The 15,722-nt window shown below is 69.7% G+C and overlaps 1 protein-coding gene across 3 annotated transcripts; it reads left to right on the forward strand.

Moving 5' to 3' along the window:
* Positions 1 to 6: 6 nt before the first annotated feature.
* On the forward strand, positions 7 to 15,436 carry EPS8L2 (EPS8 signaling adaptor L2). Of its 3 annotated transcripts, none has more exons than XM_062195609.1 (21): positions 7 to 120; positions 2,521 to 2,646; positions 2,732 to 2,787; positions 3,258 to 3,322; positions 7,757 to 7,918; positions 8,024 to 8,173; positions 8,248 to 8,327; positions 8,409 to 8,551; positions 8,635 to 8,705; positions 8,789 to 8,915; positions 9,980 to 10,068; positions 10,603 to 10,677; positions 10,941 to 11,089; positions 11,174 to 11,306; positions 11,700 to 11,812; positions 13,220 to 13,325; positions 13,726 to 13,842; positions 14,042 to 14,114; positions 14,207 to 14,387; positions 14,484 to 14,616; positions 14,768 to 15,436. In XM_062195609.1, the coding sequence occupies exons 2-21, from the start codon at positions 2,603 to 2,605 to the stop codon at positions 14,843 to 14,845; spliced, it is 2,145 nt and encodes a 714-aa protein (XP_062051593.1). In that variant the 5' UTR covers positions 7 to 120; positions 2,521 to 2,602; the 3' UTR covers positions 14,846 to 15,436. The 3 variants fall into 3 exon arrangements, with proteins under 3 accessions (XP_062051593.1, XP_062051594.1, XP_062051592.1); XM_062195610.1 differs by having other exon boundaries at positions 2,521 to 2,616; XM_062195608.1 differs by having other exon boundaries at positions 7,757 to 8,173.
* Positions 15,437 to 15,722: the final 286 nt, after the last annotated feature.

Raw genomic sequence — 15,722 nt, forward strand, 5'->3', positions numbered from 1 at the left:
CCGGCCCGCCCCGCCCCGCCGCGCGTCCCGCCCGTCCGCGGACACCGAGCGCGGCGGCCCAGGCGCGGACAGACGGGGACGGCGGCGGACGCGGGGCCGAGGGACTTTCGCGGGCAGCAGGTGAGCGCTCGGCCGAGGCGCGCGGGCGGGGGCGCCGGGCGCGGGGCTCGCGGTGCGCTGGGGGCCAGGCCGGGCCGGGCCGGGCCTGCCCGTCGGTGCTGGGCGGCGCCGGGCGCACCGACGTCTTCAAGGCAGCCGCGGTGACTCACCCACGCGGCCGCCCCCTCCCAGCCCCCGGGTCGGCTCGCGGGTGGTAGGGAGAGGGGCTTCCTGCGCCCGACCTGGCACTTCCTGGGTGTCCGAGCCAGGCAGGGCCTCCAGGACCAGGTTCCGGTCCGGGCTGGGCCTCCGGTGCTTCAGGGAGGATCCCGAGGGCTCCCAGGCCCTGGCGGCAGGGGACAGAAGGCAGACTGGTCATCCCCTGAGGCCCACCCCAGACCACCTCTGCCCCACCCCTCCCCTCCCACGGCTGCCCCAGGCCACCGAATGCCAGGCGTGTCTCCTGGGCCCACCGGGCACACCCCCAGGCCCTTCGGGGGTCTCTCCACTCACAGCCTCCCAGGGTTACCCCAGGGCCCCGCCCAGCTCCTGGAGGGCAGCCAGGAGCCCCTGTGAGTAAGCTGACCCCTCCCCAAGGTCACCCAGCTTGGAGCTGGAATTTGAACTTGGAGCCCGTGGGGCCAGCTGGGCACCGTGCATGCCTGGCCTTGCCTGCAGACCCGTGAGCCAAAGCGCGGCCCAAGCCCCTGGGGCCCCACCCCCACCCCAGGGCCTGATCCCCACCTGGGGCCTGATGCCCCCTGCCCCTCCCCAGGGAGCAGAAGGCACAGCATGCGCAAGTCTCAGCCTATGTGTGCCGTGGGGGGGGGGGCGGAGGGGTGTGCCTGTGAGAAGTGTGCACAAGACTGTATTGTGATCCCGTGCGTGTGCCCGCGTGTGTGCATGTATCTGAGAGAATCTGTGTTGTGTGTAGTGTGTGGTGTGTGTGTATGCTGTGTTGTGATGTGTGTATGTGCGTGTATGGTGTCTGTGTGTGCTGTGTCTGTATGTGTTGACGTATGTGATACGTGTACATGTGCGTATGGTGTTTGTGTCTGCACGTGTATGTGCTGTGTATGTGTGTGCTGTGTGTGTTGATATGTGTGTGGTGTCTGTGTGTTATATCTGTGTATGTGTATCTATGGTGTTGCTCTGTGTATGTGAGTATATCGTGTCTGTGTGTGTATATTGTGTGCGGTGTCTGTGTATACATGGTGTTGCTGTGTTGCTGCGTGTGTTTGTGGTATCTGTATCTGTGTCTGTGAGATGTTGATGTGTGTTGTGTGTATGCGAGTGTACCGTGTCTGTGTGTGGTATTTGTGTGTGTGTTGTGTATGGTGTCTGTGTGTATGTGTGTGGTGTCTGTGTGTTGTATGTGGTGTCTGTGTATCTGTGGTGTTGCTCTGTGTATGTGAGTGTATCGTGTCTGTGTGTGTATATTGTGTGTGGTGTCTGTGTATACATGGTGTTGCTGTGTTGTTGCGTGTGTTTGTGGTGTCTGTATCTGTGTGAGATGTTGATGTGTGTTGTGTGTATGTGAGGGTACCGTGTCTGTGTGTGCTGTGTGTGGTATTTGTGTGTGTGTTGTGTATGGTGTCTGTGTGTATGTGTGTGGTGTCTGTGTGTTGTATGTGGTGTCTGTGTATCTGTGGTGTTGCTGTGTTGCCGCGTGTGTGTGCGTGTTCGTGCGCGCACACGTGCACACTGGCCCCACGTGCTAGCACCTTGGCTGAGCCAGCCAGGAATTTCATTAAGCAAACACCGGGACTCACCCACTGAGGTCATGAACATTCCGGACATACTGCACGGACGGGTGGACAGAGGAATCCGGCCAAGCCCCCTGGGCCATGCCCGGACACCCCAGGAGAGCCCTGCCCAGCAGCCCACAGGACATCAGTCTAGCTGGGGACACAGGCTCGCTACACCCCAGGGAGGGGCCAGACACCCCTCTGGGCAGCAGTGCTGGCCCCGCCCACTCCCCCTTGCTGGGCCTCCCGTCAGGGGTCCTGTCCTGGCCGGGACCCTCCCCGCAGGGAGCCTTCTGGGTGGCTGGGACCCCAGGACTCCGTGCACACACCCTGTTCAGGCCCCCCGAGGGTCCCCAGGCTGAAGAGGGAGCCAGGGGCCAGTCTGTGTAGGGGCACGATCCCTGGGCAGGGCCAACGGAGGCAGAGGCCTTGGGGGAGCAGGGACGGGGCCTGGGGCGGGGACTTCTTCCAGGCTGCTTCTCCACAGCCCCGCCCTCCTGCCCCGCTGGCCCCCCAGGACCTGGGCGCTGTCATCCCAGCACCCCCCAGCCCGCTTAGACCCAGAGGGTCTGGGGCAAGGCGGGGCCCAGGGCAGGGGCTCTGCTTCCTGAGGACCCCTGCCCAGGCCCCAGCCAGGCCAGGAGGCGTCAGCTTGTCTCCCCTGTCCACTCAGCTGTGAGCAGGGCCCCGGGCTCCAGACTGGACCGGGCTGAGGTCTGCACCGCCGGCCGCCGCCTCTGAGGACCGAGGACGCCATGAGCCACTCAGGGTCCGTGAGCTGCTGCCCGGGTGCCACCAAGTGAGCCGAGCCCCATGCCCACCGCGGGTCCCCAGGGAGGGGTGCCCCTGCCCCGGCTGTGGCCTCACCTGCCCCTCCCCCGCAGTGGCAGCCTGGGCCGGTCCGATGGCGTGGCCAAGATGAGTGCCAAGGACCTGTTTGGTGAGTGAGGTTCGGGGCTCCCCCACCCCGGCTACCCTGGTGCTCCAGGCGGCCGCAAGATGCCCCTCCCCCACCCGTAAGGGAAGCGGCCTTCACAAATAATTCAGGGAGCATCAATATTGATCCCGTGCTGCTCACAGGAACCTGATCGCGGGCGGGGGGTGGTGAGCCGCCAGGTGTCGGCGGGGGGGGGGGGCTGGCTGGCCACTCTCCCCCAGCCCCGCCTCGTGCCCCAGCCTGAGTCCCTGCCCCCAGCCCACCACACCCCCCATTTGAACACCCCCATCTGGAAAGTAAGAGGGGTGCGGGGGGGTTGTAGCCGGCAGCTGTGAGGACGGTGGGGGCAGCCCCCCAGGCACAGGCGGCCGCTGCCCCCCCACAGGACCCTGGGGGGCTTCCCGACCCCTCACCCTGACTCTGTCCCCTGTGGTGGCCCCGTCCCCTGGACTGACTGAGTCTCCCCACATCAGAACAGAGGAAGAAATACTCCAACTCCAACGTCATCATGCAGGAGACCTCCCAGTATCACGTGCAGGTGAGGCCCCCCGGGCCCGCAGGGGAGGGGAGGCCCAGGCTGACACCTGCGGCAGCCGCTTCCCTCCCCCAGGGGGCGCTGTTGGTGAGGGCCGCAGGAATCCCGCCCGGGCGCCACTGACCAGTACTGGAGACTCCTGGGCACTGTGTCCCCGGGACGGGGCCTGGATGTGGAGGTGACCCCTCTGTGGTCAGCCAAGGAGGCGCTGTCCGAGTTTTATAACCAGAGTCCTGAGAGGCAGAGGACACACAGGGCGGGGAGGCTCCCGGGCCAGGCGGAAGCCAGGAGCGGCAACTCCACCCAGGTCTCAATCCCTTCAGCTGTCGCCGCCAGTCCAGGGTCTGCCTCCCACTGGGCACAGCCCTCCTGTGCCTGGGAGCTGGCCGGCCTGGGGCAGGGGCTGTGGGAGAGGGGAGCCTGCGTGGCCCCGGCTGCAGTGATGGGGCGTCTCTCCCACACCTCGGCTTCCTCCTCTGTGGAATGGGTACAAAGAGCCTCCAGGAGTCCCCAAGGCCTCGCAGCCTGGGCCGTGACCAGGGCCCTCCTGCTGGGCTGTGTGGCCCAGTGGGCGGCGGCTGCCGGCTCGGAGCCTGTGGCCCGGGAATAGAGGTGCCCTGCGGGTCCTTCCCAGCAATGCCAGCACCTCTCTGCCCGGGACTCTGCCCTCAGAGGTGAGGAGCCGCCTGGGGTCTCCTGGCCGGGCGCCTGGACTTTGCTCCAAGCTGGCCTGGCTCTGCCCTCCCAGAGGCCAGCAGGGATGGGCAGTGTGTGGGGTTTTCCCGCCCGGGGCCCCGAGGGCGCGGGCCAGGCCCACCCTGATCCCCGAGGCCCGTGTCTGTGGGTGAGCTTCCTTCGTCTTGTGCGGTGAGTCAAGCGGGGTACCCTGCAGCTGTGCCACCACCACTGTCGCCCCGAAATGCTGAGCCACACAGAGCCCCCAGCTGCCGGCGCAGTGGCCGCGCCAGGCCCGAGCCAGGGGCCGGGAGCTCCGTCCAGGTCTCCCGCGGGGGTGGCAGGGCCCCCGGGGTCAGCGTGAGCAGGAGTGGGGCGGGAGTGGGCGGCCTCCAGCCGCTCGGTGGTCCGGTTTTGATGGCCTTCGGTCGCCCTCCGTTCTCAGAGGCCGTTGCCGTCCCGCCGTGGGGGCCGTGGCCCGCTGGAACCCCTGCTTCTGCACGGTGTGGGGCAGAGAGCACAGCCTTTCGCCCGTGTGAGCGTCCACGGCGTTACACACAGCCTCCTCGTGGGGCTGCTCCGCCCACCGCCCACCAGCCTCTGCTCAGGGCAGCACCAGACCTGCTGACTTGGAAGCCAGAGACCCGGGGAGCGGGGAGACAGAGAGAGAGGGGCCTTCATCCGCTGAGTCACTCCCCAGGGGGCCGGAACAGCCAGGGCTGGGCCAGGCTTCCTCCAGGTCTCCCACGTGGGTGCAGGGGCCCAGGAAGCTGGGCCGACCTCTGCCGCCCTCCCAGGCGATCAGAGGGGAACTGGACAGGAAGTGGAGCAGCCGGGACTGGCGCTGGTGGGGCAGGGCTGACCGCTGGGGCGTCGGTCGGGCTGGCTCGTTGGAGGTGTCTGACCCCTTGCTGTGCTAACAGACAGACCTGGGCAGGTGTGTCAGGGCCTCGCTGTTTCGTCTGCCGTTGCTTCTTCCTCACGTGGTCTCTAGGGCCCCCTGGGGGCCTTTGGGGGTGCAGCGTTCTTTGTAGGGAGATTCTGGCTACGAATTCCCTTCACGTCTCTAGGATCTGTGGTGATGACCCCCTTTGGTTTTTTTAGTTATTCATTTATGCTATTTGAATAAATAGAGACGGAGGGAGAGCGCCCATCCTCTGGTTCACTCCCCATAGCCAGGATGGGCCAGGTGAGAGCCCAGGGCTCCCAGGTGGGGGGCAGGGACCCTGACACTTGAGCCACCACTGCACCTCCCAGGGTCCTCACTGGCAGAAAGCTGTGGTCAAGCGGCTGGCACCGTGGTGCTGTGGGCTAAGCCACTGCCTGCAGTGCCAGCATCCCATGTGGGCACAGGTTCAAGTCTGGCTGCTCCTCTTCCAACCCAGCTCCCTGCTGTGGCCCGGGAAAGCAGTGGAGGATGGCCCAAGTGCTTGGACCCCTGCACCCGCGTGGGAGACCCGGAGGAAGCTCCTGGCTCCTGGCTTCGGCCTGGCCCAGCCCTGGCCATTGCAGAGTGAACCAGCAGATGGAAGACTTCCTTCTCTGTCTGTAACTCTGCCTCTCAAGTATATAAAGGTGTCTTCACCTGGGCCTTAGCCTCTAGGCCAATGCCTGCCCTTGCACCTTTCACGTTTAAGTTTTTATTTCTTTTTTAAAAAGACTTATTTGTTTGAAAGCCAGAATTACAAAGATAGAGGAGGAGAGAGAGGTCTTCCACCTGCTGGTCCACTCCCCAAATGGCTGCGATGACCCTGAGACTGGGCCGGGCTCAAGCCAGAAGCCAGGAGCTTCCTCCAGGTCTCCCACGCGGGTGCAGGGGCCCCAGCACGTGGGCCATCCTCTGCTGCCTTCCCAGGCCACAGCAGAGAGCTGGATCGGAAGAGCAGCAGCCGGGACCTGATCCGACTCTCCTACGGGAAGCTGGCTTTGCACTGTGCCACAATGCCAGCCCCAATTTGTATTTCTTTATTTTATTTATTTCAAAGGCAGAAAGCGAGAGACAGACAGCTGGTTCACTCTCCTAGTGCCCACAACAGCCAGGGCTGGGCCAGCTTGAAGCCAGGAGCCAGGCGCTCCCTCTGGGTCTCCTCTGTGGGTGGCAGGGCCCAAGCACGTGGCCCTCACTGCTGCCTGCCAGGTGCACTAGCAGGGAGCTGATTCAGAAGCGGGGCTGGGACTTGAACCCAGGCCCTACGATATGGGATGCAGGCGTCCCTGGCAGTGTCCTGTTTCGTTTTAAGATTTATTTATGGCCGGTGCTGCGGCTCACTAGGCTAATCCTCCGCCTTGCAGCGCCAGTACACGGGGTTCTAGTCCCGGTCGGGGCGCCAGATTCTGTCCCAGTTGCCCCTCTTCCAGGCCAGCTCTCTGCTGTGGCCAGGGAGTGCAGTGGAGGATGGCCCAAGTGCTTGGGCCCTGCACCCCATGGGAGACCAGGAGAAGCACCTGGCTCCTGGCTTCGGATCAGCGCGGTGCACTGGCCGCAGCGCGCCAGCCGCGGCGGCCATTGGAGGGTGAACCAACGGCAAAGGAAGACCTTTCTCTCTCTCTCTCTCTCACTATCCACTCTGCCTGTCAAAAAATTAAAAAAAAAAAAGATTTATTTATTTATTTATTTGAGAGACAGAGTTACAGAGAGGGAGGGAGAGAGAGAGAGGTTTTCCACCCACTGGTTCATTCCCCAGATGGCCACAATGGCCAGGGCTGGGCCAGGCCAAAGCAGGAGCCAGGAGCTTCTGGTCCTGTCCTCCTGTTGTGTCCAGTGGTCAGGGGCCTGGCTCTGCCTTCTGGTTGTGTCCAGTGGCCTGGCTGTATCCCCCTGGCTGTGCTGGTCTCTCCCAACAGTGTGTGTTCCAGGTGTGTCTGGCCTCATGCACACAGCCCCTGGGAGCTCCTGTCCACTCTCTCTGTCCCCTCTTGCTGGCCCCTAGGCTGGCTGGCCTGGCTGTGACACGTGTGGGAGCTGGGGGGGAGGTGTGTGTCCCCGCCTTGTCCGGCGGAGGCCGGCCAGGTGCGGGGTGGGAGCCCGCGGGGGTGACACCAGGCCTCTTTGTGTCGGTCAATCCATGCCCAAACAGCAGAGCCGCAGGGCCCGGGGCGCAGGCTCCTGAGTGGAGTCACCGAGTCCGTTTCCGTGGCCTCGCCGCTCAAGCCCGGGCCGCTTCTCCACGCTTCCTGCCCTCTGCGGCCTTGGGGTGAACGCTGTCCCCTCTGTGAGGAAACTTCCTGCTGCCTGTGTCCGCCCACCGTCACGGGCTGGGCTTCCCTCCGTGGCGTTTCTTAGGGACCGGGCAGAGATCCTGTCTCCTGCAGCTTCGTTGGTGTCAGGTTTTGCTTTTGCTTAGGTAGCACCCACGGAGCAGGCCGTGGGGAGCTGCCCAGGTGTCCTCCGGGGGCCTTTCCGTGGTGTCGTGTTCGAGCTTAGTGTCTGAGTGCCCCAGTCTGTGTCGGGTTTGTGGCTCAGTGAGGGCCCAGGTTGACGCTCAGGGCCGCGGGGAGAGCTGGGAGACAGCAGCAAACCAGCCTGCAGAGCCCCGCCCCAGCAGGCACGAACGCCCCCAGGGCTGCGGCTGTGCCTGCCGAGGCACAGGAGCAGGGTCTGGTCTGGCAAAGGCCAGTGGTCACCGGGAGCCCAGTGGGGAGGGGGCTGGGAGAGTGGAGCCCACAGCACGGCCCAGGGGGTTGGTTACGGCCCCCACTGATGTCCACCTAAGGCTCAGCGCAGGCAGGGCTGAGCCCAGCAGTGGCCCCGCCCCTCCCCAGCACCTCGCCACGTTTATCATGGACAAGAGCGAGGCCATCGCGTCTGTGGACGACGCCATCCGCAAGCTGGTGCAGCTGAGCTCCAAGGACAAGATCTGGACGCAGGAGATGCTACTGCAGGTGGACGACCGCTGCGTGCGGCTGCTGGACGCTGAGTCCCAGGTGCGGCCGCCGCCCGGGGCAGAGGAGGGGGAGGGGTGGGGCCCACAGCTGTGCCGCGAGTCGCGGGTGGCCGTGTGCCCGCTGCGCCTGACCGCCCGCCCGCAGGAGGAGTTGGAGAACTTCCCGCTGGCCACCGTGCAGCTCAGCCAGACGGTGCTGAACCAGCTGCGCTACGCGTCTGTGCTGCTGCTCGTGTGCCAGGACCCCGAGCAGACCAAGCCCGACGTCCACTTCTTCCACTGCGACGAGGTGGAGGTGAGGACGCGCGGGGGGGCGGCGGCCGTGGGCCCCGCGCTGCGCCCGCCGCCCTGACGCGCCCGGGCCCGCAGGCGGAGCTGGTGCACGAGGACATCGAGAGCGCGCTGGCCGACTGCCGGCTGGGCAAGAAGACGCGGCCGCAGACCCTCAAGTAGGGCGGGGCCTCGCGGGGCGGACGGGCGGGGCCGGGGTCTGCCGGCCCGGCTAAGCGGGGCGGGCTCTGTGCCGCCAGGGGCCACCAGGAGAAGATTCGGCAGCGGCAGTCGATCCTGCCCCCTCCGCAGGGCCCGGCCCCCGTGCCCTTCCAGCGCCTCGGCGGGGAGTCGGCTCAGGCCAGGAACCGCGTGGGGGCCTGGGCGCCCGCCGGCGAGCCAGGTGCGCGACGGGGGGGGGGCGGGGGGCGGGGCGCGCGCGGGGCGGGTCGGGGCCGGGGGCCGCAGCTGCCCTGTCCCCGCCAGGCTTCCGCCGCCAGGACTCGCAGGACGAGGAGCCCCGGGCCGCGCTGGCGCAGAAGATCGAGAAGGAGACGGTGGGTGCGGGCCGGGCTCCTGCGGGGCGGTCCCCCTGCCGCGGAGGGGGCCCCGGCCGCTGACCCCTGCCCCCGCACCGCAGCAAATCCTCAACTGCGCCCTGGACGACATCGAGTGGTTCGTGGCGCGGCTGCAGAAGGCGTCCGAGGCGTTCAAGCAGCTGAACCAGCGCAAGAGGGGCAAGAAGAAGGGCCGCAAGGGGCCGGCAGGTGCGCGCGGGGCGGGGCCGCGGGTGCGCGCGGGCGGGGAGGGGCCGCGGGTGCGCGGGCGGGGAGGGGCCGGCAGGTGCGCGCGGGCGGCGGGGAGGGGCCGGCAGGTGCGCGGGCGGGGAGGGGCCGGCAGGTGCGCGCGGGCGGCGGGGAGGGGCCGGCAGGTGCGCGCGGGCGGGGAGGGGCCGGCAGGTGCGCGCGGGCCGGGAGGGGCCGTGGGTGCGCGGGCGGGGAGGGGCCGGCAGGTGCGCGGGCGGGGAGGGGCCGTGGGTGCGCGGGCGGGGAGGGGCCGGCAGGTGCGCGGGCGGGGAGGGGCCGTGGGTGCGCGGGCGGGGAGGGGCCGGCAGGTGCGCGGGCGGGGAGGGGCCGTGGGTGCGCGGGCGGGGAGGGGCCGGCAGGTGCGCGCGGGCGGGGAGGGGCCGCGGGTGCGCGGGCGGGGAGGGGCCGGCAGGTGCGCGCGGGCGGGGAGGGGCCGCGGGTGCGCGGGCGGGGAGGGGCCGGCAGGTGCGCGCGGGCGGGGAGGGGCCGGCAGGTGCGCGCGGGGCGGGGCCGCGGGTGCGCGCGGGCGGGGAGGGGCCGCGGGTGCGCGGGCGGGGAGGGGCCGGCAGGTGCGCGCGGGCGGGGAGGGGCCGGCAGGTGCGCGCGGGCGGCGGGGAGGGGCCGGCAGGTGCGCACGGGCGGGGAGGGGCCGGCAGGTGCGCGCGGGCGGGGAGGGGCCGCGGGTGCGCGCGGGCGGGGAGGGGCCGGCAGGTGCGCGGGCGGGGAGGGGCCGGCAGGTGCGCGCGGGCGGGGAGGGGCCGGCAGGTGCGCGCGGGCGGCGGGGAGGGGCCGGCAGGTGCGCACGGGCGGGGAGGGGCCGGCAGGTGCGCGCGGGCGGGGAGGGGCCGCGGGTGCGCGCGGGCGGCGGGGAGGGGCCGGCAGGTGCGCACGGGCGGGGAGGGGCCGCGGGTGCGCGCGGGCGGGGAGGGGCCGGCAGGTGCGCGGGCGTGGAGGGGCCGCGGGGCTGTGCTCGCAGCGCCCGCACCGCGCGCAGCGCCCGCGGCTCACGGCTCCGCCACCCGCAGAGGGCGTTCTCACGCTGCGGGCGCGGCCGCCATCCGAGAGCGAGTTTGTGGACTGCTTCCAGAAGACCAAGCTGGCGCTCAACCTGCTGGTGCGCGGCGCCTCCGGCCCGCTGCTCTCACCTGCCCCCACCCGTGTCCCCGCCCCCACCTGTCCCCGCCCGTGTCCCCGCCCGTGTCCCCGCCCTCACCTGTCCCCCTGCCCCCTGTCCCCGCCCCCACCTGTCCCCCTGCCCCCTGTCCCCGCCCTCACCTGTCCCCCTGCCCCCTGTCCCCGCCCCCACCTGTCCCCCTGCCCCCTGTCCCCGCCCTCACCTGTCCCCCTGCCCCCTGTCCCCGCCCCCACCTGTCCCCGCCCGTGTCCCCGCCCGTGTCCCCGCCCTCACCTGTCCTCCTGCCCCCTGTCCCCGCCCTCACCTGTCCCCGCCCGTGTCCCCGCCCTCACCTGTCCCCCTGCCCCCTGTCCCCGCCCTCACCTGTCCCCGCCCGTGTCCCCGCCCTCACCTGTCCCCCTGCCCCCTGTCCCCGCCCCCACCTGTCCCCCTGCCCCCTGTCCCCGCCCTCACCTGCCCCCCTGCCCCCTGTCCCCGCCCTCACCTGTCCTCCTGCCCCCTGTCCCCGCCCAGGCCAAGCTGCGGAAACACATCCAGAACCCCAGCGCAGCGGAGCTTGTGCACTTCCTCTTCGGGCCTCTGGACCTGGTGCTGGGGGCGCGGGGGCGGGGCGTGGGAGGGGCCGGGCCCCCTCTGGACCTGGTGCTGGGGGCGCGGGGGCGGGGCGTGGGAGGGGCCGGGCCCCCTCTGGACCTGGTGCTGGGGGCGTGGGGGCGGGGCGTGGGAGGAGCTAGGCCCCCCTGGACCTGGTGCTGGGGGCGCAGGGGCGGATCGTTGGAGGGCTGAGGCCCCGGGAGCTGCAGGCAGAAGGTGGAGGGGCTGGGGCCCATCTGAACCCCGCTGTACCGCAGATCGTGAACACCTGCGGGGGCCCCGACATCGCCCGCTCTGTGTCCAGCCCCCTGCTGTCCAGGGATGCCGTGGGCTTCCTGCGCGGCCACCTGGTGCCCAAAGAGATGGCACTGTGGGAGTCGCTGGGCGAGACCTGGACAAGGCCCCGGTACCGTGTGGCGGGGAAGGAGTGGGTACACCCGGATGGGGGTTCTGGCCGGGTTGCCACTGACCCCCAGGACTTTCCGCCCAGTGCCGAGTGGCCACGGGAGCCACAGGTGCTCCTCTACGTGCCCAAGTTCCACAGCGGCTGGGAGCCACCCCTGGACGTGCTGCAGGAGGCCCCCTGGGAGGTGGAGGGCCTGGCCCCGGCCCCGGATGCTGAGGTCAGAGTCCCCGCAGCCCCACTGCACCCCGGCTGAGACCCCTCCCCAGAGCTGGGGCTGGCTCCTCTGCCCACAGCCCCTGTCCACGTCTCCACGGCCCTTCCTGGGTGTCCAGGAGGTGGAGGGGCTGGCCCCGGCCCTGGATGTTGAGGTCAGAGTCCCCGCAGCCCCACTGCACCCCGGCTGAGACCCCTCCCCAGAGCTGGGCTGCTCCTCTGCCCCCAGCCCCATCCATGTCCCTATGGCCCCGCCCGGGTGTCTGGCTCTGTCTTGGTGATGCCTCCGTCACAGCTGGTTCCCCAAGTCCCCGGTCCTGCGGCCCCGGCCTGGCCCTGGCCTGGTCCCTCCCTCCTTCCCGGCCCTGCACACCCACAGCCTCTGCTTTCCCCACAGCTGACTCCAGGGAGCCGACTGTCCTTCCGCAACTCCCTGAAACACAGCCTTGCCCCTGAGCCCACGCCCCCGGGGGAGGCCCTGTTGGCCGCTGGCCCCACACATGGTCACAGGTGAGCCCCCCTCAGGGCACAACCCTCACTCTCGAAAGCACAGGGGCTCTCCCGTGTGTAGGCTGCCAACAGCGGGGAGCTGCCATGGCGCAGAATACCAGTGGGGGTTCAGCCCTCGCCGCTGATGGCGGGGAGCTGCCATGGCACTGTGGACTGGTGGGGGGTTCAGCCCTGCCCACTGATGGCGGGGAGCTGCCATGGCGCAGAATACCAGTGGGGGTTCAGCCCTCGCCGCTGATGGTGGGGAGCTGCCACAGCGCTGTGTACCAGTGGGGGTTCAGCCCTCGTTGCCTCCTCGCTTCCTTGTGAGTCAAGGGGAGAAGGTTCCTGCCTTAGTCCCTCCCTGGTGCTGTAAGAAAACACCTGGAGCAGGTGACCTGGAAGTAAACAGGGCTTTGCTGAGCTCACGGAGGTCCCAGGGCGAGGATGTGCCCACGCCAGAGCCGTCACTCCTGTTACCTGACCTGGCCCTCACCTCCCTGCCCCACCCCACACACTCTCTCACACCCACTCTGCTCTGGGGCCTGGTCCAGGGCCTGCCTGGGGAGCGTCTCTCACCACCAGACCCCAGCACTCGGTTCCAGGGGCAGGGGCCACAGCCTACATTGTATTTCATTATTTTTTAAAGATTTATTTATTTATCTGGATGGCAGAATGACAGAGAGAGAGAGAGGGAGAGACAGAGAGAAAGATCTTCCATCTGCTGGTTCACTCCCCAAATGGCCACAGTGGGCATGGCTGGGCCAGGCTGGGGCCTGGAGCTCCATCCAGGTCTCCCACGTAGGCGGCAGGGGCCCAAGCACCTGGCCGAGATCTGCTTTCCCAGGAGTGTTAGCGGGGAGACCGAGCAGCCGGGACGCAAAGGCGAGGCGCACACGCTGTGCCACAACACGGCCCTCCTTTGTGATTTGCTGACTATTTTCTTGAAAGAGGGAGAGAGAGGTCTCCATCCATCCCCAAGTAGCTGGGCCTGGCAGAGACTGGGAGCTCTGTCCAGGTCTCCCACGTGGTAACCAGGCCCGCCACGCCGCTTGCCCCGGCAGGGCAGCGGTGAGAAGCATGCTCACTCTGTCTGCTGCCCCCTCCCCAGGGAGCTGCCCTGTGGCCAGCGCCACACTGACCGGGCAGCCCAGGCTTGCTGTGTGGGGTGCAGGTGCGGGGTTCTCAGCACGCAGCCGTGACCCTGTGGGCTCCAGATCCCCGCCCCCCCCCCAGGCCCCCAGGTGGCCTGGGTTGGGGCCAGCCCCGCCCAGCTCCGCGGCCCAGCGCTCTGGGGCTGTCACAGTTTTCATTCCGGGCGGAGGAGCGCAGCCTCACTGCGCTGTGACCTGGGCCGCTGTGCAGCTGAGGCAGCTGCACCAGGAAGGCCCGGCCCAGCCCTGCGCTGAGCCCCTCCTGTCCACGCAGGGGCCACCAGCCCACGCCGGCCATGGCGAAGTACGTCAGGATCCTCTACGACTTCACCGCCCGCAACGCCAGCGAGCTGTCCGTGCTGAAGGATGAGGTCCTGGAGGTGAGGGGCTGCATCCCAACCCCCACGGGCCCCCACGGGCGAGCTCCAGCCCGGGCCCCTGGCTGAGCAGCCTCTGGCAGGTGGGGACCCTCCAGGGGACCTGGCCGGGCTGTCACTCACTGGTGCAGGAGCCCCTTCCCACCCGGTGGAATCCAGGCCGGCCCGCCCCCAGGGAAAGGGGCGGGGGAGGGGAGGCACGGGCTACAGGGCCGGCAGGGGGCTAGGCCAGGCTGCGGAGGGCCCCGGGAGTGCTCCCTGTGAGCTGGGGGCTGGCGGGGCAGGGGTCTCCATCCACTGGCCAGTGGGGAAGGCCCCGGACTGCAGGGCCCGCTCGGGGACCTGTGGGAGCTGTGGGCAGGGCGGGGTGGGGTGTGCGGGCCTCACACGCGGCTGCCCGCAGGTGCTGGAGGACGGCCGGCAGTGGTGGAAGCTACGCAATCGCAGTGGCCAGGCCGGCTACGTGCCCTGCAACATCCTGGCCGAGGCCCGGCCCGAGGACGCGGCTGGCCCGCTCGAGGTGACCGCCTGCCCGGGGCTCCATCCTACCCCTCCCCTGCCAGGGGCGGGGGAGGGGCAGCCACGTCTGCGCTGGAGTCCCTGCCGCTCCAGGCACTGTCCCGGGCTGGCCTGGGGATCCGGCCCCCGGGCGCGGGAGGCGGGGCAGGGCGGGAGGAGCGGTGGGCGGAGCGCCTGACACCCCCACCCCCACCCCGCAGGCTGGACAGAAGTACTGGGGTCCAGCCAGCCCGACCCACAAGCTGCCCCCGAGCTTTGCGGGGAACAAAGACGGTGAGCGGGTGCTGTGCGGGGCGGGGGGGGGGGTCGGGGAGGGGAGCAGCCGGCGGGCTGGCGGCTGAGCCCGCTGCCCCCCCCCCCCCCAGAGCTCATCCACCACATGGACGAGGTGAACGACGAGCTGGTGCGCAAAATCAACCACATCCGCGCGCAGCCTCCGCGCCACCCCCGCGCCGAGCGCAGCGCCCCCGTGCACCCACCGCTCAGCTTCGACTCCGGCCCGGACGAGGTCCGCGCCTGGCTGGAAGCCAAGGCCTTTAGCGCCCGGTGAGCGGCGGGCCGGGGCTGGCGGGGGCGGGGGGCGGCGGGGGCGGCGGGCGCGCCCCCGCCCGCCCTCACTGTCCCCCGCCCGTCCGCCCGCAGAGTCGTGGAGAACCTGGGCATCCTGACGGGCCCGCAACTCTTCTCGCTCAACAAGGACGAGCTGAGGAAGGTGTGCGGGGAGGAGGGCGCCCGCGTGTACAGCCAGCTCACGGTGCAGAAGGCCGTGCTGGAGGTGAGCGCGCGCCCCGCGCCCCGCGCCCCGCGCCCCGCGCCCCGCGCCCCGCGCCCCGCGCCCCGCGCCCCGCGCCCCGCGCCCCGCGCGGGCTCTCCCGGGCTCCCCGGCGCGCGCGCCCCCGCCGAGGCCACCCCGTCTCTTCTCGTAGAAGCAGCAGAGCGGGTCGGAGCTGGAGGAGCTCATGAGCAAGTTCCATTCCAAGAACCAGCGGCGGGGCGCCAGCTAGACACCTGTGGCGCGGGGCGCGCGTCTGCAGGGGCCGAGCCGTGCGCGCTGCGCGGTTTTCGCACGTGTATTTCCTACCAAGGACGCGAATGGGGCGCGGTGCCCAGCCGGGCTCTGCCCCTGGCCGAGGGCCTGCAGGCGATGTGACCTCCCGCCCAGCGACACCCGTGGGCAGCGGCTCTGCCACCCCAGCCCCAGCGGGCCTCAGCCAAAGCTGCCGCTGGGCGGTGCCAGCCCCTGCAGACCACAGAATCCCCGGAAGTGGGGGGTTCTTCCTGTGGCCTCCCCTGCCCCCCCCAGCCTCCCCTGCGGATGCGCCCTTGCACCCCGGCCAGCGGCAGCCCGGGCAGAGGCTCCCGGACAGGACTTGGGCGCAGGGTAGGGTGGGGTGCACGCCGAGCCCCGAGCCCCTTAAAGGGCCGAGGATGGACTGGACACAAGTCCTTTCCTCGGAGCCCGCCCCTCCCCGCAGAGCCCGGAGCCTGCTCTGACCCGGCCTCAGGCCGCAGGGCCCTGTCCCTGGCCGCTGGCTGGTGTGCCCGCCCCGGGCGCTGCGGGGGCTCCCTGTCATTAAACCTTCAGCTTCCCCGCAGCCATGTGTCTGTTTCGGGGAGGGGGTGATCGCGGGATGATCCTGGCTCCCCGGCTGCCCGCTCCTCTGCGGGGACGCAAACCCCAGAACGGGCAGCGGGCGGGGAAGAGGCCTGAGTCCAGCCGAGTTTGGGCCCCGCCTCCCGGGCCACGAGGGAGGCCGAGGGCGCCCTCTGCTGGCCCCGTTGCGAGCTGCGGCGAGCGGCCGCCAGGGGGGCCCCAGCCCGGGCGGAGCGGCCGGCCGAGGTGTCTCCGAAGCAGCCCAGGGTGGGGGTGGGGTGTCCGGG

This window comes from Lepus europaeus, chromosome 7 (assembly GCF_033115175.1).
Source record: "Lepus europaeus isolate LE1 chromosome 7, mLepTim1.pri, whole genome shotgun sequence".
In the NCBI taxonomy this organism is placed as follows: Eukaryota; Metazoa; Chordata; class Mammalia; order Lagomorpha; family Leporidae; genus Lepus; species Lepus europaeus.

Coding starts and splice junctions, on each gene's coding strand:
- EPS8L2 (XM_062195608.1), top strand. CDS start 2,603: ATGAGCCACTCAGGGTCCGTGAGCTGCTGCCCGGGTGCCACCAA. Junction 11,090..11,173: donor GAGACCTGGACAAGGCCCCG/GTACCGTGTGGC, acceptor CTTTCCGCCCAG/TGCCGAGTGGCCACGGGAGC. Junction 13,843..14,041: donor ACGCGGCTGGCCCGCTCGAG/GTGACCGCCTGC, acceptor CCCACCCCGCAG/GCTGGACAGAAGTACTGGGG.